This window comes from Panthera uncia, assembly GCF_023721935.1.
Source record: "Panthera uncia isolate 11264 chromosome C1 unlocalized genomic scaffold, Puncia_PCG_1.0 HiC_scaffold_3, whole genome shotgun sequence".
Lineage (NCBI taxonomy): Eukaryota > Metazoa > Chordata > Mammalia > Carnivora > Felidae > Panthera > Panthera uncia.
In genome coordinates this window covers 85899398-85924961 of record NW_026057584.1, presented here as the reverse complement: position 1 = coordinate 85924961, position 25564 = coordinate 85899398, and the positions used below count along the sequence as shown (strand labels likewise).

The window sequence follows — 25564 nt, the reverse complement described above, 5'->3', positions numbered from 1 at the left end:
AATAACATCCTCCCATATCTTCAAGTTAGTAGTGTGTTGATAATATGTGATATAATTTAATAACTCTAATAGAAACCATCCCCTGGTTGTCATTGTTTTACGTGCCCTTCCTTTTCTCCGATGGAAATGTCTGTTAATTCCTGGATTTGTTGAGGCCGTCCCTGTGCTAGGTGTTAAGTTTGGGGTAAATAATCATATGCTAAGTATTCATGTCCTTTACTCAAGGAGCCTGAAATCCAGGAATGGAGAGAAGTATTAAACAAGTAAAGGAAGGCATCATTCTTTAAATACAAATTACAAAACATACCATGGAGGAAGAAAAATAAGCTTCTATGAGAGGGGGCTAACCTACCCTGGATTAAGTAGTCATAAAAGCACTCTTTGAAAGGGGCATTTAAATTGAGATTGCAGGATACATAGAGTTTGTCAAGCAAAGAACTTGAAGAAGGTTGTGAATAGGAGGAACAGCAGTGTGAAGGTCTGGAGGTCAGAACAAAGTTAAGCCCCTTTGAAAAACTACAAGAACACCACACTCACTAGAATATGGTGAACAAGGGAAATGGGTCAGGGGGTGTAGGGAAAGGGAGGCAGTGCTCAGATGAAGAAGGGCCTTCAGGTGATGTTAAGGGGGTTAGAAGCCATGAAAACACAGAAACAGGTTACAATAACACCTCCTATCCACATTTGAATTTCATTTAACTCTAGCGTAGAGAAAAGAACACACACAACAACAACAATAGCAAAGGCTATTAACATTGAGCAATGCTTTTTTCCTTACTGCCTAGACCAAATTAGGTTATAACAAAACAATTGAATTATGCTAATAAATTGCCCAGACAGGAACCTGGAAGACCATTCCTTTCTGAATTCCAATGACAGGGAAAGAAAGAACAACATATTTAAATCAAGGACACGAAGAAGTAGAATTTATGGAAGAAGAAAGAAACTGAGGATGAGGAAAGAGAGGTGGGATACAGGAAAAGCCTCCAGAAGACTGAAGAAAATTCTTGAGACACAAAGAACTACCCTCATCAGTCTGATTTCCCAACAGAACCTGGGCCTTTTTGGTGGAGGCAAAATGAAACACACTGGTTAAAAGATGAAAGGCTCAGGAAGAAGCCACGGAGTTCTTAAACGTCCAATAGCAGTTTTTTCAAGATGACATTTTGATGAGTTAGGGGTAAATAAATCAGAGACATGTGGGTAAAATTTCCCTTGAAATACACAGGGGTTTAAAATGATGGGGAAAAGCATTTGGCAAAACAGAATATGTGCTTTGCCAAACCCAGCATTTGAAAACCAGTTCAAGACATTCAGCAGAACCCCAAAGCCTAACCCCGAGAAAGTGAGATGGGCAGGATGTCCATGAAAGCATTGCACCACATGTATACTAATGGGTGTAAATAAGGGCAATGAGCAACCATGCCTAACTCAGAGACCTGAAATCAAGACAGCCTCTCTGAGAGTGCTTACTTGCTCTTTGCAGACACCTCTTGTGTATGACAGAGAATAATTTTTCTTTGCTTTTCTTCTGTTCCCCTTTTCATGTCATCACTGTGTCCAACTTGAATTTTGGTTTACCACTCTTAAAAGTATGCACACAGTCAATTATGTATTTACATGAGGCCAAAACACCATATTTCTTTCTTGATCTATATGTAAAGTAGTTCTAAAATTAAGCATTTATTTTTTTTAATTAGTGCTTTATATGATATACAGATAAGCTGGATTTTTAAGGTGATTTTTTTCTCTGCTTTTGTTTCCATTCTTTTTTTTTAATTTTTCTTTCTTTCTTTTTTTTTTTTTTTGAGAGTAAGCATAAGAGTGGAGTAGAGGGGCAGAAAGAGAGAGAGAAAGAATCTTAAGAAGGGTCCATGGTCAGTGCGGAGCCCAACATGGGGTTCTATCCCACCACCCTGGGATCATGACCTTAGCCAAAATTCAAGAGTTGGACACTTAACCATTGAGCTGCCCAGGCATCCCTCGTTTCCATTCTTAATGGATTGTGTCACCTGCAAGTCCATAAACATGGTCAGCTGATCTGATATTGCAATAAATCCAGAGCCAGTATAGAAATAATTGGAGACTGAGAAGAAAAATGTAAGCAATGAGTCCCATAGAAGAAAATGGTCACAAGATGTGACCTGAAGACCATGTCACAAGAAGGAAAGCCAATGGAGACATATAGGATACGTATATATAGCATGGTTATTATAGTTAATAATATTGTAGTATATAGTAGAAATTTGCTAACAGTAGATCTCAGGTGCTCTCACCACAAAAAAAGTTTAAAGAAGGTAACTATGTGAGGAGATGGGTATGTTAATTAGCTTGACTATAGTAATAATCATTTTGCTATACATATCATCATGTTGTACACCTTAAGTAAATACAATTTTTACTTTAAAAATAAAAAAAATTAGTTAAAAAATAAAACCAATGGAAAGAACAACGAAGTACATTTATGTGGGTAGTGGACAAGTAAAGAAGAGATTTCATAAAGAAAGAGAAGCAGTATTGGGGGGTAAAATGATATAACCGGATGTGTGCTTTTTAATACAAATCATCTAAACAAACAAAATTATCAGCAAAGTACTGTGATCTCTAAAAAGTTCAGGGAAAAATATAGCAGTTTCCTTACTACTAAATAGGAAAATACTTAAATGCTAAATCTGTTTGAAAGCTACGGTGGCCCAGGGTTGTGGTTATAAAGAGATATGCTGAGTTATCATAGAGGAAGATTGGTCAGTCATACAGAAAGTTCCACAGGGTGGCACTACTTTAGAAGGCTCAGTCCAGTTCAGAGCAGGGGGCCCGCCTCAGCTTTGTGCATCTAGAAAAACTTTATCAATGATCATGATGCCTTGGGACTAGCTCACAGTAACCAAATTTGTAAGAAGCTCATGTATAAACAATAACTCTGATTTGTAAATTTATAATGGGAGACACACTAATATTGACTGTTTAAGTCACCAATGTTGTACCTCAGAGGATCTCAGAAGCTGAATTAGGAGTCAGAGGTTGCCAGTGAACACAGAATCATAGCAAAGAGTAAAAGAACAATAACTTAAAAACATCAACAGAGCAAATTATTGTAAGGCATAAGGGCTGTGTGATTCTGGTGTTAAAAGTCACAATCCTTTCTCATCAAAATCTGGAGAAAGTCTTTAGATTCAGTTCATTTCTATTCATAAAGATGCATTTTCACAGAATTCTTGTGGTGGACTGTTGTAGATGAAAACCTATTCTTTTCAAGTCTACTTCTTTTATCTGAGAACAACATGAAGTCTTCACATAATAAATTGCGATGTCTGTACTTATGGTTACAGGCTGGTCTTTCTTCCACGATTGTTACCATTAATCAAAGGTTGTCTTCTGCTCTCCTGCCTTGTCTATAGCCTCCAACTTAGGTTGATAAACAGGTGCTATCTGGGTATCCCACAGCCATTCATTCTTCTCATCTGTATCTCAGCACAGTTGTGTCTGCTGAGTACTTCTTCAATGCTAGCAGACTGGCTGGCATCCAATCCGGACAAATTGCTGATCTTCCCTGCCATTTAACATTAAAAAATAGGGTGTCGAAGGGACATTGGACAAATTGCTTAAGAACCCAGATTCAGCATCTAAAGATTGGTTGACATTTCTTAAGTATACAGAGTTTAGGGAGTACTTTTACTTCAAGGGAATTTCAGGTTGGCCTGGAACTTGCCATATAATATCCTAAACTTAGATATAAAACTGTAAAGAATTTTGTAAATTACTAGAGATAAGACCATCCAAGCCTAAGATGACCAGCATACTTAACTGTAATTGAAAGATTAACATCCCTTCAATCCATGAGGTTAACACAGAGTAGGAATAAATACTTAAAATAATGAATATGATACTATATGTACATCCACAGACAAAATACATAGCGATCTTCTGCTTGTCTTAATACTTCTTTCAGCTCCTATGATCCTTCCAGAATAACTGATTTCTAGTGCCTGAAATACGGTGGGGTATTTCCAAGTATCATGACAAGAAATAATGAAGAGTGAAGTGCTGCTTGCAGCATTGGACTTACAATAATGCAGTGTTTTCAGTGTAGGAAGACTGGTTGGAATGTTCTGTTCCAGGGCAGAAGCTGGCTTGAGTTGCTGAGATGACTAGATGGGGTGTGGTATCCATTCTGCAAAAGAAAGGAACATGAGTGTTTTTGAATGTGAGCTCACAAGCATATAAGCTTTGATAAGATTAAGAGTGTCCTATTAATCTTTGCAGTCCCATTGTGAGCAGAGCAGATGATATTAAAGGGGAAGAGGATGTTACTAATTGAAAATATATTGAAGGGATGAATGAGTGTACATGAAGTATCGAAGAGGTAATTGAGAAGAATGGACACCTGATCCCAGAAATGGGAATGTGTGCATGATGATTGTACATGTATATAACCACGTGTAAATACATGTAGATATGTAAACATACATATGGCAGTAGTAAGTGTAGTAAGAGTATGTAGTAGGATGATTATTAGCTACCTCTAATGACCTGAAAGGCAGCCTGGACTTTGGGAGATGATATAGGAGAAGAAAACTAACTTGCTCTTCACCCCTCTTCTTTCCTTTTTCCTGGGCCTCTGTGTGGTCATGCCTGGAAACTCTATTGCCTTGACTCAAGATCATGGGAACTGGCTCAGCCTGTTTGATGGCAATGATGTTACACTGATAGAGCCCTGACATGAGAAATCCAGTCCCTAGTCTTAATCTCAGTATTCTGAAAAAGTCCAGCAGTGTCTGGAGAAACATTTCTTATGCGTTCAGGGAGAGAGAATTTTAAAGTCTGTGTCTCAAGCTGGCTTGTGTTTGCTTCTTTCTGAAAGAGTTATTAGTTTCTTTTTTTTTCATTTTGAATTTCCCTTCCCTTTTTAAAGAAATGATCATCAACAATACATTCTGGGCACTAAACCTCCATCCACTGGTCTTTTGGTGGATTTTTTGGCAGGGAAAAGGCAATATTCTTAGTTGAGAATGCATGCATCAATTTTTATGATGGTTTGAGAGGTTTTGTAGCTTTTTGACAGATAAATTCAGGCTTTTGCAACTACTTTATTTTCATCAGAAGAAAGCTTTAATAAAACAGTAAATTTTGTCTGTGCTTACACAACAAAATTTCTCAATATACATTACTAAAGAAAGGGACTGTCTCGGTGATGCTAATTGCTACTGAGAACATCCTTCTTCCAAACACTTGTAAAAATCAGTAATGCCCAGAGTTAAACACTGAACTTATTACATGGGCTTTAGGGGGTAGACAATCAAAATTTTCTGGCACTGCAAAAAAAAGGACAGTATACGTGAAATAAAAGGTGGGAAAAACAAACAAATAGTTGCATCCAAGTACCAAAAAGACACCACTGAGCATCACGATTCTGAAAATTATCCAAGAGACCTCCACAGACTCTTTTAGACTGTAGAGAACATGCTGAAGTAGAAGAAATTTTCTGGAAATGTAGATATGTGGAAAAAACTTTGCTGTGAATCCTTATTAGTATCTCCATCATTGTTATTAAAGTGCATTCATCAAATATATCTTTAAAGGCAAGTACTGTGCTATGTATTAGGAATATCATAATGAACAATTAGAAGAAAAGATCTCACCTACATCAGAGTGAGTCTTGTAAATAGCCAATTCATGAACTGGTGAGATTTTAGTGATTTGGGACAATTCATTTATCCCCAAGTATCCCTTCCTTTCACCTGACGTATGCAGATGGATGTTTTGGCTTTTTCACTATTCTATAAAGATTAACAAAAACATTAGAATAGTCACTCATGCATCCACTAATTTGTTTAAACAACATTTATAATTGTGATTATTGGTGTCAGCAAGTACTGTAGGTGCTGGGAATCCAGGAGTGAAAGGCAGAGTCACAGCACAGGTGCAGGTACCACCACATACAGTAGTCCCCATAGTTCACAGTTTCGTTTTCCACGGTTCTGGTTCCCCATGGTCCATAGAATCCAGAAGTAGGTTATCCTCCTTCAGATGTACATACCATTAGAAGGTCAATAGTAGCCCAACGCTATGTCACAGTGCCCACATCATTCATCTCATTTCATCTCATCATGTAGGCATTTTGTCATCTCACCTCATCACAAGAAGGATGAGTACAGCTCAATAGGATGTTTTGAGAGATAGACTACGTTCGTATAACTTTTATTATGGTATATTAGTATAATAATTATTTTATTTTATTATTAGCTGTTGTTAATTTTATTATGCCTAATTTATAAGTTCAACCTTATCTCAGATATGGATGTATAGGAAAGAACATAGTATATATACAGTTCGGTGTGATCCATGATTTCAGGCATCTAGTGGGGGTCTTGGTGTATATCCCCTGAAGCTCAGGGGGGACCTCTGTAAATGGACAACTACACTATGACCCAATAAGTGCTGTTATAGTGATAATGGCAGAATGAAAATGGGGATTCAGGGCAGGGACACCTAAGAGAGATTACAGAGGAATCTTGGAAGGATCTTATAACAATACACAGATAAATTGAATTTTAAAGTAGATTTAATGCATTTAGGAGTTTATGAGATGGAGACATGGTGGGGTGGAGTACTACAGTCAGGGGGAAAGGGTGGAACTGAGGGAGTGTGGTCCTTTGATGTTAGGCAGGTGCCTTCTAGAAGCTTCTAGCATATAGTGTGGGGGAGAAGGTTGTTGTCAATTCATCTAGTGTGAAAAGATGGAACACAGGATAAGGACTTGAGATAAGGGTGTGTGGGACTGACAGAGGAACAAGGCGATGAGGTGCTCAGAAATTAAAATGGCTACTATAGACTTTGCTGGGAGTTAACACATCACAATTAGCATTGTACATTTATTTACCCTAGAACTCCACAAAAACCTCTATGAAGTTATAACAAATTGTTGAAACTTCTTTAAGAAACTTGCAGCTGTATTAACAATGAAAGCCAATAAGTACAAACGGGAAAGGAAGCAAACCCACATTATGGAAGAAGATAATGAAATAGTGCTACTACAGTGTTTCTTAGTGACCGAAGGAAATGCATGAAATATCACTGTTTTAAATGCCCTTTCATAGTTCAACTGGCTCAGTTACTTGGTTCCACTGAATTCTTTTCACTTCCTGGCCTCAGCAGATACATGAGGTAGTGAGGATTAGGTGTGGAAAGGACCTTTTCTAAGGATGATCATTAAATTAAGAAAAGCATTAAATTTGTTTTTGTTTTACCATTTTTAATCAACTTTGTAGCAAGGGACTTCAATGCCCTGAAAGAAAAGTGAGTAAAGGTGTAGTGCCATCTATTAAATCATTCACATTATTCTTTGTAATCTTTCTTTTGGATATTTAACGGCTTGTAATGACTATGATCTTGCAGGCACTTCCCATAAGCTATATATGCATTATTAATGAAGTTCTATGACTGGAAACTTCCATCACTGCAATGACTGTTGGAGAGCATAGGTTCACTCAAAATAATAATGCATAGGAGTTTGACACAGTTTTAATATATGCTTTCTTTTTGCAGATGGTTGAAAAAGAAGGTTATCTTCAAAAAGCTAAAATTGCAGATGGAGGAAAGAAACTAAGGTAATAAAGGTTACTTAATTCACTTTTACATAACTGTGATAGTTCCCCATCTCCTCAACTTGTGTCACTGCTGTTGTTTAGAAAGGAAGGCCCTATGGTACAATACCAGGATATTCCCCTCTGCTATCACTATGATAAACACTATTATTTTAATGTAATTACAGTTTTCTAATAAAGCACTACCTTCAATATCATTGCACATAATATTAAATGAAGTGCTCTTGTCCTTCTGGAACTTGAAACTTTTTTTTCTTTTAAGTTTATTTATTTATTTTGAGAGCAGGGCAGGGGCAGGGAGAGAGAGACGCGGGGCTTGATCTCATGAATTGAAAGCTCATGACCTGAGCCAAAATCAAGAGTTGGACACTTAACCGACTGAGCCACCCAGGCACCCCTGGATCTTGAATCTTAAAAAAAATGCAAATAAATAAGATAATGAGTCTTGATTTTGGGTTTAACAGATGAAGGTATGAGTGTACTCTTTTTGCAGTATATAAAAATCTCCCTACAATATGTCGGGAGCATAATTTTTGAAGAATGGAGGATTTGAAGTACATTTACTACTCAGATAAAATTCATTTGAGAAAGATAAAAAGGAAAATAAAGTCACCTGCCAAATAAAAAGTTGAATGTTGCCACATTTGGAGGTGAAATGAACACAGAGTAAGGTGAGAGAAATTAGAAAAAGGAAATAAGAATTTCCCATGCAACAACAACAAAAGCCTTGAAGGAAAAAAATAAGGTTGATAGAAAGGTAGAGAAAGATGCTAGACATTCTCTGTGTGTGGGATACTTAGAAATAATCATTTCCATTTTAGAATTTTTCCTATTTCTCATATAGGTGCTGTTACATACTGAGCTTTGTGCTAGGTGATACGCAAGCTACAAAGATATGTAGAAGGCGCTCAAATTGGGAGACAAAGCATTTACTTATGACTATATTATTAAACCATAAAGGATGAATGTACTAATTAGCTACACAATGGGACATTTGTTAATTGTATCATGCAATTCATTATTAGGACAGCATTCTGGCCAACATTAGACCATGCGGTATGCTTTTTTTTGCTGCCTGTAATGGAGTATGTATATGTTTATTTAAAAGGAGTAAAACTGGAGAAAATAATCATCCGTAATTCTACTACTGCTTAAAATAGCTATTTCAATTTTAAAGAACAGGCTTTTTTTTTTTTCTTATATTGTGTTTTATTCTCAGACAGTAAAGAGGGCCTTGAACCCTCTTTTACACTGTTTCTCTGCAGTAACCCTGCAGCCACATCCCCTTGAAGAGTCCAGGAGAAACATGAATAGGAGACAGAGTCAAATGCAAGGCTCAAGGCTGCTTTAAGACACTGGTCTTGTCCCCACCTCAGTGGATAATCTGGCTTAGGGAGTTGTATTGTCAAAGGGTGACAGGAGGAGTTTTTGGCTTTGACTGATTAATCCTTGTGTCCTCCTTTTCCTTGGACCTCACTCCCGGTGACACCAGCTCATGGGAGTAGTGCTGAGGGCAGCAATGGCTCTTTCCAAGGTGAATAATCAAGACCCTTTCTTACCTTACCAGTTATGTGCGCACAAAGCCCAAAGGAAGGACAGAAAAGGACCCAAGGCCTCGTCTAAGTTATCACTTTAGCTTTCACTGGGGCTTGGTGGGGGAGAGGAGGTGAGAACTTTCCCTCAAGCCTCATGCATGGAAAAGGAGGAGACACCAATGAAAGGAATTCCAGAAAATAAAGATGATGTCCCACCAGAATGGTTTCATAGTGTTTTTGCCCATAAACTGTCCTGATAAAATTTTTTTCTTATAAGATGGTGTCAAGAAAATGCAGAGGGGCAGAATAAGGCCCTTTCCCTAACCAATTCCTGTGAATACATTTTTTTAGTCAGTTTCAATCAGTGTACATATCATTTTATATTCGTTTCATTTGTTGTTACTTTAATCAGTTTGCAAATCATTTTTGTGTTCTAGTTTAAATTCATATAAACATTAGCTTGTGCTCTGTTTTATTGTTGTTTCAACCAGTTTGCATACAATTATGCATTCTTTCAGCTTTTTTTCATTTAAAGTTATATACATTTCAGTTTCTTTCTTTTTTTTTTAGCATCAGGTACACTGAACTGAGTTGATTTTACTCTTCAGTGTGTGGCCTTTTATTATCATCATTCTGGGCAAGACCCCTAACTTTTTTTTTTCTTGAACAATTGTTTCTCACAAGAGTCTTTAGAACATGATGCTAAAGTACCCTGCTAATGTGAACTTATTTGTTCTTTACCACTTTCTGCTCAGGATCCCCATAAATTCTTCCAGGCTGAATTGTCTTTTTAAGTTCAGTAGTGAGGACTGGAGGGAAGATTTGGATAGTACAGAATACAGAAGTTAATTTGTAAAAGTTTGCTTTAGTTTTAAAATTTCCACTCTATGCTGTAATTTCTAACATCTGATAACTCTTCGAATATATCAAGATTTCACATTTCTTGTAATACTGACAAAGATGTGCATGTTTATACATCTGTGTTTCTTTGGCCTACTTTTACCAGTGGCGATGTACAAGAACTTAGACTATGAGAGAGAAGAAATAATTTCCTAACCTACCAGTTTGAGAATGAATAAGAACATTTAACAGCGACCAAGGGATTTTACGGACGGTCAGGGATACTGGCATAAATCACTTTCATTCCTGCCACTGTGGGGAATCATGTCAAATCCAGTGGGACCAAGTCAGATAAAAAGGCATGTGGCCCACAGAGAGTCTGAAATTTATGAAGCTATCTCATGTATATTTTCCTCTGACTTTTGGTTGGCCATCTGTCATTACCTAAAGGAGGCATAGGAGAAGTGAGTGTAAGATATAAAACGAATGAATGTGTTAAACCTGAGCTCAGGCTAACAAAGTCTTGCAATGGTAATAAATATTTTAAGCACTATCCAGCCTTCTTCAGATAAGCAGTTACAAAGTTGCTGTTATTATGTGCTGCCACCCGGTGTCCATTTTGTAGAATGCAAAGAGTTTTCTGCCACGCTGATGCCTGTGCTGTTTTTGGGTTTTGGGGGATTTCACTGCCAGCTCTGCCCTGCCTCTGCCTCGCGTCCTTTCACAACTGAGGATTTGTTCTAGGAAAATTTTGTAAAATGTCTCACTTGTATAAAATGTCGCACCAATTACGTACATGTAAATAATTGTCATTCAAATTTAGTTCTTCCTCCTTGTAATTGTGGTAAGCACCTCTCCCCACCTTTGGCATGATTTGTGCTTTTGTCAAAAGAAAATAAACATAAATACTTGCATTTCTTGAGTCACAATCTGTCTCCTGCACTGAATCACTAGTATCCATATCAGTCCCTCCCCTGATTGTTCTCCGTACATTTGTGGGGAGACTGTCCACCTATTCCTAGGACCTTTGACTTACTGAGGTTGAGTATTTCCTGAGCTATGTGTCTTCCTTAACCTGAAGTCCATATCTAATAGGTTGGGTTTTTGTTTTTCTGTTTTTTGTTTTGTACCTCTGTGTGGAGACATAGAAAAGAATGCCCTTCCAGTTAAGATGGTGAATCATGAGGCACTAATTGGCTCCCAACAATGGATAAATTTACCTGCTAGCCATCATGGGAAGGTAGGGAATAAAGGACCCGCAACATCCCAGGTCAGGCTAAGAAGTGGCCTCACTCCAGAGAGAAATACATTTAAGTACTTGTTTGACAAAAGTTCTTTTCCTTCCTTTCTCAGAGCCTATTATGAGGCTCTCCACAGACATGCTCAGAATGACTAATGGAGAGCTGCATGACACCTGCTCTAGAGACCACTGAGACAGCACAGTGAATGGGGCCTTCAAGGTCTGAGACACTTGGCTCGAATCCCATATTTATAACTTCTATACCTTTGGGTTGGATGCAGACTCACTAATCTTCAGTGTCCTCATCTGTAATATGGGGGTATCACCCACCTCCCAGTGCCATGTGGAGGCTTTGTTTCCATGTTTATTGCCTGTCTCCCCCTGAGACCTCCCCTTGAGGTGTCTCTTATTTGCCTTTATGTATTCAAAGTTTATTTATTTATTTTGAAAGAGAGAGAGAGCGCACGCAAGCAGGGGAGGGGCAGAGAGAGAGGGAGAGAGAACATTTCATAACAGCTCACGGCTGTCAGTGCAGAGCCCGATGTGGGGCTTAAACCCACGAGCTGTGAGATCATGATCTGAGCTGCAATCAAGAGTCAGACGGTCAATCGACAGAGCCAACACAGGCACCCCTGTGGCCTTTATATATTCAATTCTTGGAATTGTGACAGTTGTGTGGTGGATGTTCAATGGATACTAGTGACTGACCTTGTGATTTAATTACTCAACACATACAACAAAATACCAGGTGTGATACCTAGCACAGAGTGGGGACAATGCATGCATAATAATAGCTCATCTTATCGACACACCTCTGCAAGTCAGAAAGACCTCTAGGGAAAGTTCAAGTATTTCCAGTAGAATTATAAATTAGAAAAAAATATATAGTAAACCAGAATCTTTAAATAGTTGTTATTGTTGTTTCTTTAATGCTAGGAAAGACATCAAAACGCTAGGAAACTAAGGAACAGAGAAGAGAAATACAGGAGGGTGGTGCTTTTGTAGACCTTGTTAGTGAATAACAGCACACATTGAGCAGGAAAAATCTAGATGTGTGACCTTCCTGAAATTTGAGAGTCCATATGTATTCTTTTGCTCAATAACCTTTAATAAACACCTACCAAATGTCGGATAATGTGCGCAGAAGTGGAAAAGCTGTAAAAGGTTAGGGATGATGTCTTGTCTCTCTGGAGGAGATGGGGGAGTAGGACTTTCTCTCCATTTTGAAAACTGTTTCATCCTTAAAGGGTCTATTTTATTTTATTTATTTTTATTTTTATTTTTATTTTTTTTCAGGTTTTTATTTATTTATTTATTTATTTTTTTTATTTTTTTATTTTTTTATTTTTTTATTTTTTAATATATGAAATTTACTGTCAAATTGGTTTCCATACAACACCCAGTGCTCATCCCAAAAGCTGCCCTCCTCAATACCCATCACCCACCCTGCCCTCCCTCCCACCCCCCATCAACCCTCAATTTGTTCTCAGTTTTTAACAGTCTCTTATGCTTTGGCTCTCTCCCACTCTAACCTCTTTTTTTTTTTTTTTTTTTTTTTCCTTCCCCTCCCCCATGGGTTTCTGTTAAGTTTCTCAGGATCCACATAAGAGTGAAACCATATGGTATCTGTCTTTCTCTGTATGGCTTATTTCACTTAGCATCACACTCTCCAGTTCCATCCATGTTGCTACAAAAGGCCATATTTCATTTTTTCTCATTGCCACGTAGTATTCCATTGTGTATATAAACCACAATTTCTTTATCCATTCATCAGTTGATGGACATTTAGGCTCTTTCCATAATTTGGCTATTGTTGAGAGTGCCGCTATAAACATTGGGGTACAGGTGCCCCTATGCATCAGTACTCCTGTATCCCTTGGATAAATTCCTAGCAGTGCTATTGCTGGGTCATAGGGTAGGTCTATTTTTAATTTTCTGAGGAACCTCCACACTGCTTTCCAGAGCGGCTGCACCAATTTGCATCCCCACCAACAGTGCAAGAGGGTTCCTGTTTCTCCACATCCTCTCCAGCATCTATAGTCTCCTGATTTCTTCATTTTGGCCACTCTGACTGGCGTGAGGTGGTATCTGAGTGTGGTTTTGATTTGTATTTCAAAGGGTCTATTTTAAAAGTCTCATCAGACACTGCAAGACTCACCTGTTCTGGCTAAGCCCTCAAAGTTTGCAGGAGTAACTTGCTTCCTGAGTTGTCTGTCAATACACTGAACAATAGAACCTATAAGCATTTGATTGCATAGAGAAAGCATTAAAAGTTCAAGCCAGGGCAAAAGTTTGCCACTTGACTCTTTTCACGACTCTCTCCAGAGCTGACAATGCCGTCCAAGTGGCTCCTGTGTTACAGTCATGAGGTGAGAAAGCTCTTCAACTGATATCCTGAGAATTACGGGCAGCAGAGGCCAAAGCTACCAGATGGGGTATGGACCAGATATTGTAAGGAAAATGGTCAAGTCCCCAGAGTACCTCATTCATAGAGTCAGGTTCCAACTTAAGTCAGAGGTTAAAAGGTGTGCCCCTTATGTGAATTGTCAGCCACTCCTAGACTGGAGGCTTTGACTCACTTCCTGTTTTTTGGTCTTCACAGAGTACAGATGAGTCTGCTCATCACAGACCAGAATAATTCCCCAGCAGAAAAGACACAGATGCCACTGTTAGGTGCCCTGCTTCCAGCTTCTTTTGAGGAGTTGAATGGTCCATCCTTTAAACCAATGCAACTTCTAAGGGAAGGAGAGAGTTTGGAAGTGGCAGGTCTGTGCTCTGTCCTTCCAATTAGGGTCAGGTAAAGTAGTTCATGAGGGAGACTACATGGCTCCTATTTTGTCACAGGCTATGCACACTAGGTGTCACAATGTGAGCATTTCAAACAAAACCGTGGTGAAATCTGACATTGACAATCTTCTTAACCAAGTTAGTAATGCTTAATCCTTAAAAAAAAAGACAGCATAAATTAGTGAATAGATTACAGGCTTCAAATCAGAGAAACTGGGTTTGACTCTAAATCTAAGTGGCCTTAAGTGAGTTACCTAAACTCTCTGATCCTCATTCTCTATATTAATAAATGGACATATTAGTATCTTCATTATCTTTTTTGTGAAACTCAACCTCTACTAGGCAATCAAACTTTAGTAGGTACTCAAAATAATTTATGCTAATTTTTATTTTAAAGAGATACTGGAAAAAAACTGAAATGATATGGGGGCATCTAAAAGGTTGACAACAGCATTTCTTCTTCCTTTTGAAATAAAATTAAGCAAATTGAAACAATCTTCACTTTTCTTCTAATACCATAGACACATTGTAATTTATAAATTCAAAACGAAAGTGTCAGGGCAACTCATAGCACCAAGGTTCCAAGACCTGCAGTTCTTACCCTTCCAGACTTGTTCATCAGATTCACCGACCAGGGAACATTTCATAACAGTTCAAAGTTCTAACAGAGAACCGTGAGATAATTGAATTTCATGCAACTTCATTTCTAACCAGTTCCAGTTCTGAGTTTAAGGAAGGGAAGAGTAATGCCAACACATTCTGTAAACGATCAACATCTGAAACAGATTCAAATCAGAACCATTTATCCAGGGCTTGCTATAGACTGGAAACAAATAAGGTATAGTATCTCCCTGCCATGAGATGAAAAATATAGTGGGAAATATAACAGGCAGGTTAAATATGGGTTCCATCAGTCTGAGGGTGTTCCATATTCCCTGATCACATACTGTCAAAATAAGGGGTAGAGATAAAAGATGCCTGGTGTAGGCCAGCAGTCCTTCCAATGTTTTTCTTTTCTCTTTATGGGGTCATCTAATATTATGACCTGCATAGAGACAAGGCTATGGCTGCCCCACTCCATTTTGCTGCTACTGGAACCCAAAAGGAGAATTGGGTTTTAGGGGAAAAAAGGGGAAAAGTCTTTGTGGCTTTCTGTGTGTTTGTGTGTGTGCGTGTGTCCCCTTTTTCATTGTTTGGTTGAAATGGTAGACCCATTTGAAGACAAGTGGGTCCAAGAACATAAATGTTCATATTTTCATGTTAGAAAATACATATTGTTTGTTTTGTTTCTGTTTATCATTTCTTTCTTTCTTTCTGTTTTTTAACACAATGGTGTATGGTTAAGAAAGTTCAGGCATGTAAGAGCAATCTAACCTTGGTGTAAATATTAACTTTACTGAATTCAAAGCTGTCCTTTCAATCAAACCCCTAAATTCTAAGAAGCAAGTGGAAATAAATTACACAAAGATCGTGAATGGTCATTTTAAACATATTTTTGTGTAGGTTTCTATTGACTTGAATAAAGTCTCTCTATAAACTTATTTTCTACCACTTTCATAAAACGAATTCAGTTCTTTTGAAATGAGTGTTAAAACAAAGCAAACTGCAGCAAGTGATAGAACAGATAGAAACTTAAGTATATTAACTTCCTTCATATTTTACTATCTAAAAAAGGGCATTCTTCATGACACAAATGCACACATATAATTACTGAAGTAATACATGTTCAGTGCAGGATGTTTGATAAACACCAAGAAATACAAAGGAAAATCAAAAGCAGTGATTTTACCACCTGATTTAGCTATTGTTATTTCCAGCTTTTCCTCCCTGTGCATAAGTTCAGCAAATATGTAGGTGGTGACTCCTCTGTTCAAGTCACTGTGCTGGCCACTTGGGGATACTTCCATAAGCATGAAATACTTTCTATCATTTTGAGGCTTTTTTTAGAATGGTGGGAATGGAGGTGAAATATACAAAAATTATTTTTTATCATAAGTGCTGTGTGAGGAAGTAATGGAATGCATTTTAGGATGTAATATTTTAACTTCTGATGAATGAGAATTAATCATCAGAAGAGGCTCAGAGGAGGGAATACAGTCTTAGGCAAATACACAGTATGGTGTTATAAACTATATATTGTATTATGATCTTTGTTAAAACCTTCCCATATCAGTATTCTTTTATAGCATAGGATTCATTTTCCATTATAGGAATCTATTATATGCAATTTATGCAACTAATCTTTTTAAATATATTTTAGGTGCAGAATTAAGAAATAATGGGGCACACTTTATTCTTGTGCACACAGCCTTACCCACTTATGAGATGACTTCTTTAGTATAAACTTAAATTCATAGGAATGGACTTGTTTAGTCAAAAGACAAACACATTTCAAAAGATTTAAAAAAAACAAACATATTGCCGGGGTGCCTGAGTGGCTCAGTCAGTTAAGCCTCCCACTCGATTTCAGCTCAGGTCATGATCTCACAGTTCTTGGGTTTGAGCTCTGCCTTGGGCTTGGTGCTGACATTGTGGAGCCTGCTTGGGCTCCCTCTCTCTCTGTCCCTTGCCCCACTCTCTCTCTCTCTCTCTTTCTCAAAATAAATAAACTTAAATAAAACATATTGCCAAATTCACTCCAGAAAAATATGCTTGTGTGCCCTCCTATCAGAATTGTATGGGAGAATCCATTTCTCCACACTCTCAGTAACCCTTGGTATTATTTCTTCTAATTCTTGCCAAATTGATTGTCAAGGAAGGAAAAAGCATTTCACTCTTTTTATTTGCATTTCTTTGATTTCCAGTGAGATTCAACATTAAAAGAATATTTTGAAGTAGGTAGTGACACATTAGCTGGTTAGTTTTTCAGATTCTGAAATATACTGAAGCAATGAGGAGAAGTAACAATAAAGGCAGGGGTTCTGATTTCTGTTTTTACCCTGCTATTTTTAGCTTGCTGTGGAAACAAAGACTGTGAAGGGGGACATGGATACACAAATATTGGAGTTTTAGTACTTGAAAAAGAATTTGGGAGGAAATTCAAATTGAAAAATGTTTACTATAAATGCCATGATTTTTAAAAATTACAGAAGGTCCTTATTATTACCCAAATTCCGTACCACCTATAGATTTTAATAAAGAAAAGACTTTTATGAAGACTAATTAAAAATGCAGTCTCTACGCATTCCAAATGTTGCTTATATAATATCTGTGAAGGATTTCTTCAAATGATAATGCTTTTTTATCCTTTTTTATTTTCCTAAGGAAAAACTGGTCTACTTCCTGGATCGTTCTTTCTAGTCGAAAAATTGAATTTTACAAAGAATCGAAGCAGCAGGCTCTGGCTAACATGGTAGGTAGCTCTCTGTTTCTGCTATTATCATCGTCACAGAAATGTTATTGAATTAAAAGTTTGGTTTCATCAGAAATCACACTAGAGCCTCCAAGCTCCCAACAACTGAAAGCAGATGGAGGAAATGACTCAATAAACTTTTAATCAGATGAAGGGAAAATAGAACTTAGTGTCTGTTTTATTAAGTGGTGCATTTGGAGAATAATCACAAAATGAGATGGATGGTGAACAGCTATCTAGTAATGTGAAGGTAACACTTTAAATTAAGGTGCCATTTATAAATGCTTTATTCTTATTTATGAAATGATCACTAAATGCAGCTACTTGCTCAAATAATGTATTATAAAGTATGTTATAAAATGCATTAGTAATAAATGCTTAACGGATGAGACTATGGGAAGCTGTTTTAAAGAATATTATAAGACGTAAATCCTATTAAACCATGTATGTGCATCTTTAATACATGAATTTAAGTTGTTATCTAGCATGCTGTAAAGTGCTTCATACATTAATAAATAATAGTAAACTGTTTATAAATGGCACCTTAATATAGGGTGTTACCAATGAGGAAACACTCTAAGTTAACAAAGTGATTTTTTATCTTAGTCTAACTGCGACATTCACTATATCCAGCTAACCTTTCTGAATATTTCTGACTCCATCTAATGGAGCTAATACAATTTCTGTAACCCGTAGTTATTACAAAGTGAAATTTGTAGGGTTTCTTTATTGTACCTGGAGGAGGGCCTCCCATATGCCCACGGCAATTCGATAGTGACAGTGAGTAGGAGCAATTATGAGTGAGTCACTGGGGCAATTCAAGCTCACAACCTTGCTGTCCACACACCAGAGCTGCCATGTGATACGGGAGACGGTGGGCAAGCAGCATGTCTCACAGCCTCCCGATTAGGAAGGACGCCGGGCAGGAACAAACCTGCCATACCCCATCGGCCTGATGGGTGGCAGAGAGAGGGGTCGCCTGGCAGGAGTCAACCGCAATGAACTAATTTGTATTTGGCAGGTAATAAAACGCTGGAAAGTTCTTTGCTTTCCAGCCACTAGTCTTGTTTGCTATGTAATCCTCTTTAAATAGGAAATAGAAAATCATTTGCTAGGAGATGTTTGTTTGTTTTTAAATAGAAGAGCAAAAGGTAGCATTTGGCTTGTCCCTGATAATCGCAATAGTCTTTATCCCCAAGTGGCCTGCTGGTTTTGGAGTCTTGGTGCGGTCCAATCTGTAAACTAATTATAAATAAATTAAAAATGTATCTCGGTCGTTTGTGTTTTTAATTTAAACTGTCTCAGAAATTTGTTCTAGGCTTTTGTTTTGTTTTTATTTGGGACCTACAGTAAGGTTGAGATAATCTTTTTAAGAAAAATAAAGTACCCCTAAAGGTCAGGCACAAAACACCTCCTATCCACTCACAGGGACTTTGTCTTCCCTTTGAATGAGTTCTAAGGGGGGAGTCAGGAAGGGAGGAAAGTCGCTTGTCTGGCAGGTTGAGCTGCCGAGATTATCTTCGTCCTGCTGGGTGAGAAGAATTCCACCTGAGCCGGAGTTTATATGAATGTTCTGGGATGATGGGAGAGATTAGATTAGATTCCACATTAAAGCTTTGGTTTATTTTTATCTTATATTTTAATCTCCTTGTACCAGTACCAGGAAATATAATTATCAGCTACTTAATTTTATACAGGTGAAAGAAAACTTTTCAAGTCAGCTCGCTAATTGCTAATCGATTGCATGCCTCCAGTTCAACCTTCAGAGTTGTAATCTGACAATAGATTTTACTTTTAGAAGACGTTCGTTAACATTTTTTGGCAGCCCCTATTTATTACTTCTGGCCCCATTTTCAATGCTCTTATGGTTTCTCCCAGGCACTCGTCTTCAAAGTGAATTCAGGGCAGGAACTAACTGTGTTTTGTGGTAACGGGGAAGAGAATTACAGATTCATGTTTGTACTGCATGAATTGTCGTGCTAGTCAACTTCTTGGATACATTTCTAACCAAGTATTAAAGGCCTAGTGGGATAGCCCACATTTACCAATTCCAGTCTCAGAGAAACGATATGATGATTGCCAGGCCTTGATTAAAGATGCTGTGGTTTCATTTTGAAAGAGATTTACGCTCAAATTTCTGAATTTTCCTTGCACCCCCTTACACATGTCCTGGTATTGTTCATTGTGCTTCTGGGAAAAAGTCTGTCCTTTCCTCCAAGGGGTCAGTAGAAACAGACTGAGTGAGTGCAGAATGTGGTTTAAGAGAGTAAATGGCATTTTAATCTTTATAGGAATGATCTTTGAATGTTAATGCAGTGGTAAGACAAAGCAGCAAAGTAGCTAGGAGCAGGGCTTTGAAGTTCAACCACAGCGGACTTCATTCCAGTCTTGCTGCTTAGGAGCTGACAAAGTCAGTCGACTTCTTTGCACTTCAGAGTCCTCATCTGTAAAATGGGGATAGTGATATCTGCCAACAGAATTAAAAGGGAATAGAATTACTTAACCAAAGAAAAGATTAATAGTAGCTATCAATTGTTATTGTCTAATATAGTATACTCTATTAAAATATATATATTCTATAGTACATAATACAGGACATAATATAATTTTACCATATTTTTACATCGTATGGATTTTGTGCTTGAACTGATACGGACATGTATAGAAGAGAAAATAATGACATTAACTCAAGGACCATCAGCATGTACAGTCTCCAAAAAAGGAACTATGTATCCCTAGGTGGTGTAAATGGTGTGTCTGATCACCGATAATTCTGAAAGAGAAGCCATTCCTCCATTTGGGGCTCTAGGTGTTACCTCTTGCATGACCATATGTATTTTCCTGGGGCCCTCACCTTCCTCCAGTGGTTCTTTCCCTGTGACTTTCACATTTAATACAGCGTGTCATAAAGCATGCCTGATCCCACAGTCCATGTTTGACTCTCTTTCTTGCTGAGGTTCTTTCAGTCTATAACCAGCTCAGATTTGTATCAAAAGCAGCCTTTTCCTGGAAATAGACACAGAATCATTTCACTGGTGTGTGTAAATTAGAGATTCATAGGTTCTGGGTCCTCAGTGACCTGTTCAAGGAAAAAGAGGACTGACTTATTCTGTTTTGTTTGTTTGTTTTTAATAAGGACATTAAAGAGTAATCTAGCGCTTAACTACCACTGTCACTTTCTAGTAGAAAGGGCATCAAAAAATATCCTAATCCCAAATCGAGGGAGGAAAAAAAAACCTCAGAATGAAATACAGTCTTTACCAAAATGGGAAACTACCCTTCTTCTATGTCTATATACACTGTCTGTGTTTTGTTCACTTCATCTCTGACCAGAGAAAGTTTGGTCAAGACTGGCCAGCCCTCCTGTGAGCCAGAGCATTTGAAAACCACTGGTGTCCCTACATCCGGATTTCCTGGATTATGAAGAAGAGGATGATGCTCATATTCTCATAGATTTTTTTATATATATATTCTGCTTTGTAACTTACCTTAAATTTGTTAACTATTGTCATTGGAAAATACTACAGAAACCACTTTTAGTGGAATGTATAACATATATATATATATATATATATATATATATATATATATATACACACATATTTTAAAAGTTAATCAAACTCCTACATAACCTTCACTCAAATGAAGACATGGACTCTTTCCGCCCTCCAGAAGCCCCACCCCCTGCCATTTATCTCTATGTCACCCAACCTCTTCCCTTCCTACAGAGTTAAACTGCATTTTAGCTATTATTAAATAATTTTTCATTATTTCCCCACCTGTACCAGCTGTATATATAGCCCTTAAGAAATGTGGTTTACTTTGTCTGGTTTTGAATTTACATAAATGGAATCACAGTATATGCCTTTTTTGTTTCTTGCCTTTTTCTCTAAATATGTCATGCTTTTTCTTTCTTTTTTTTATTTTTCTTTTTTGTTTTTTTGCACTGATCAGAGTGATGTACTTTGCACTTTGTTTCTGTTTTGCTAGTGGCTTGCCTAGGATTGCATCATTGATACCTAGCAAAGACTAAAGCTAATCAAATCCTTTATCGTCTTCCAAAATATTACCTTAGTATATTTTTATTTATTTTTTAATGTTTATTTATTTTTGAGAGAGAGAGACAGAGGGAGAGAAAGACAGATCATGAACATGGGAGGGACAGAGAGAGGGAGACAAAGAATTGCAGGTAGGCTCCATGCAGTCAGAGCAGAGCCCCACAGGGGGCTTGAACCATGAACTGTTGAGATCCTGACTTGAGCTCAAGGTGGGGCTCAAACTCATGAATGGTGAGATCATGACCTGAGCCAAAATCAAGAGTTGGATGATTCATGGACTGAGCCAACCAGGTGCCCCTAGCTTAGAATATTTTAACACACCTATCCTCTTCTCAACACATATGCTATTGTTGTCTGGTATTTTAATTCTTTATTTTGTTTTGTTTTGTTTTTTTAACACCACCAGATATTATTATTTTTATAGAGTCAATGTTGGTTTATATTTGCCCAATATTTGCCATGTTCCTTGCCATTTACTTCTTCCTTCATCTTTCACCTTCCTTCTAGGATAACCCTATATTCTGAGAAATCCCTGTAGAAAGGGTCTTGTAATAACAACCTGTCGCAGTGTTTGCTTGTTTCAAATGTTCCTATTTCTCCCTCATTCTGGTAATATATATATTCTCTCTGGATATAGAGTTTTGATTTGGTAGTTATTTTCTTTTAGCACATAAAGTTGTTATTCCAACCTTTTCTGTCATCTATTATTGTGATCAAGAAGTTACCTTAGTCTAACTGCAGCTATCTGGCTATTCATGATATTTTTATTATTACCTTTGTTTTTCCACAGTTTTATTCTTCCTGTATGGATTGTTGAGCCTCTTGAAGTTGTTTTTAAGTATCATTAATATATTTTAGAAAATTATCAGCTATTATTTTCAAGTGAAGCTTTCTAAAAATATTTTCTCTTATATTTTTCTATGCCTCTAGTTAAACCTACATTTAGAGGCTTCCTACTCTATTTTCTACATTTTACATTCTATTTTTAATCTTTTTGTCTTTCTGAACTGCATTTCAAACCACTTCCTTTGATTTATTTTCTGATTCTTTAATCCAATCACCTTTTTTTGATAAACATCTTTATTTCAATTATTATAATTTTTATTTCTAGAGAAAGCTTTTTTGTTTACTATGTCATTTGTTACAGTTGTCATCTGCAGATATTTTTCAGGCTCCCTTTTATTTTGTTAAGATTAAAAGGCATGGTTGTTTTATATGTCTTGTGATTTAACATCTGAAGTCTGCATCAGTCTGTTTCTGCTGCTTCTCATTCCGTTGCTGTTTCCTTGTGTGTCTGGTTATTTTTGACTGTGTGCTAATCATTTAGTCCTGGGATAAATGTGTCCTGCTCCAGAATATTTTGCATTTTTCTCAAAGGGTCTGGGACCTCCCAGTGATTGATTAGCTCAATCTAAGTTAACAGTTTAAAACTCAAAATTTGTACACATAATAGGAGAGTTACAACTATGCTACTTCTCAGGGACAGAATTATTTTTCATTCTTCCTTTTTTTTTTTTTTTAATTCTGTCACATTGCTCATCTACAAAGACAGTTTTCTTTATAATCCCTTAAATTGGAGAAAGGGAACAAATTTAATATTGTTTCTCCTTTATTCTTTCATAAGACCACAGGCAGCACCTTTTCCATTATTCTGTGGAGTCAATTGACCAAAGGTCAAATGTACAGTATAAGCAAATGCCCTCAGGCAAAGAGCAGTTATGTTGATCTGATGTTCAGCTTGCCTCTCTGTGTTCAGATTCCCATTTTCCAAAAATAATTACCCTAGCAGTTTACCACTATCTTATCAACCTTTCAATTTTTTAAAGGTGATTTTAAACAGAAATATTTTATCCAGCATTTTTCATTGTTTTCAGTGGAAAGTTGATCTAAATAGCTTAGTTTCTCATTTACAATCTACCTCACTTTCACTTCAATATGCATTTGGTTAATCAAGTTTGTGCTATTTATATAAGCCTGGTAGGAAAAGACTTCATAAGAATATGTATTGAAATCCTACAATGAACAGCTTGCTCATTAGGGCTACATATAAGGCATAGAGATATAATCAAGATATAGTCTTTGCTTTATAGCATCTCTGCCAAAAAATAGGGTGAGATGAAATAAGAAACATAAAAGAGTTTTTCTGAGATTTAAAGGAGGGAGAGCTCACATCTGTGAAAGATTTGAATTGGGCCTTGAAGGATGGTTATAATTTCAATATGTGGAAATTTGTGGGCAGGGAATTCCAGGGAATTAAAAAATATGAACGATGACATGAAACTGAGAATCGTCAAGGTCTGTGTGCTAAAAAGAGAAATGAGATTTTGGTTTTCTTGTTTGTTTGTTTGTTTTGTTTTGTTGTTTTTATTTTTGTTGGAAAAAAAGGATTAAGAACCATACCAAGGGCTGGGGATTTGCTACAGGGGCACATCTCTAAGAAGGTGTGTCAGTGTTTTCCAGATACCTTCACCCTAGAATAACAGATCTTTTAATAAACACATACTGAACAGAAGTATGATCCAAGTGTTATGTGTTTTAAAAGGACAAGGTCTATCACGGAAAAAGGCAAGAGAAGAAGTTCATTCTTCTAGGATCATAGCTTCATCCCATTTAGTCCAAGAGAAAAAAAAAAATTGCCTCAAAAGACATCTTTATTATTTGCTTTATCTGTTTAAAGAAGTCCCAAAGAAACAAGAACTGTCAGTTTGATTTATCCTCTGAGGACTGGACTCACACCCCTTGCATGTTTCGATACACTTATCTATTTTAGAGTCACTGAAGTATTTCAGTCAGTTCCAGCACTTCAAGTACAATTTGCCACCTAGGTACCTGCTGTGCTTTGTGATTTAAGAGCTTCTGCTTGATATGGACTGGAACCTGACTCTAGCCATGGAATGTGACAAATACATATTCCTGGCTAAATATACATATATATATGATAGACTGCCTCATGAGGAAAAAAAAGCTTTCTAATATAGAGCACAAATTCATTTATTTATTCTACAAAGAATTAACAACTCCTAACAGGTATCACACAACGTGTTTTTAAACCCTAGAGATATCAGATGAGTAATACATGATTGCTGCACTTAAGGTGCTTATAGTCTGATAGAGGAGACAGAAATTGTATGTAGGTTTATTACAATAAAACATAACTAAAATGGTAAAAATATTTAAAAACCATGGTGGGGAACCATAGGTCTAGCTATAGATAATCCTTGCTCAGGGAAATGCTTCTTCCAAGTAATGCTCAGCCTATATATCTCTCCACTGTTCATTCTACAAAATCACTGAGAATCCTTGATGTTTAAGCCACTATGCTAGGTGTTATGAAACATACAAAAATGAATCAGAATCAGATCTTTCCCTTGAGGATCTAGAAACAAATAGAAAGTATGCCCATAAATCGAGTAATTGTAGTAAAAAAATGGACATGGATAGTTGCTCAGAAATAGCATGAATAGAGGCATGAGTTAATTTTATAGTAACTCAGAAAAGAGAGATTGCTTCCAACTGGAAAAGATTCTAAATATATCTGTCAAGGAAGTGAGAGTTGGGCATGTTTTTGAAGGATGAATAGGATTTTGAGGCAAAATGGGGTGAAAAGGACATTTTCTGTGGAAATAAGGGAGTAACCAATGATAAAATATAGGAAATTAATTCCTGTACTGATTATACAGATATGTGTTGATCTTTTGCCTTGCCCCATGCACTGCATGCTAGTCATTGTTCTTGAAAATGATTCCGGGAGGTTCCCTGAGGCCTAGGGTGGACGTGCCTTAGACGAGACTATTTTGTGTTTCTTCTATGAGTTTCCAGGATGCACTACCAGTGGAAGAATTGCCTCAAAATAAGTTGAGGAACAGCACTGTGGAACAGCAGCACTCAGTTTCATTAGAAAGTCCATGTAGAACCAGCTCATGAAAGATCTTGAACAGGATTGTGAAAAGAGATAATTTCATTCTGTAAGCACTCTGGAGCCCTTTGTAACCAATACTAACTGTCCTTATATTAAGACAGATTCAGAGTTTTCACAGATAGGCTTAAGGAATTAAGATATATTTTTTCCTGCTTTAAATTTTTTTTAATGTTTATTTATTTATTTATTTTGGGGGTGGGCGGGTAGTGGTAGAGACAGAGGGAGAGAG

General features: G+C 37.1%; 1 protein-coding gene across 4 annotated transcripts in view; it reads left to right on the top strand.

The window, feature by feature from the left end:
- LOC125911902 (rho GTPase-activating protein 15-like) overlaps positions 1 to 25564 on the top strand; it is a 208385-nt gene that overhangs the window by 94688 nt on the left and 88133 nt on the right. For all 4 annotated transcript variants that reach the window (XM_049616175.1, XM_049616176.1, XM_049616172.1 and 1 more), the window contains 2 exons: positions 7546 to 7607; positions 17271 to 17358. In XM_049616175.1, coding sequence (XP_049472132.1) covers positions 7546 to 7607; positions 17271 to 17358 — 150 coding nt within the window. The remainder of the gene's footprint in view (positions 1 to 7545; positions 7608 to 17270; positions 17359 to 25564) is intronic.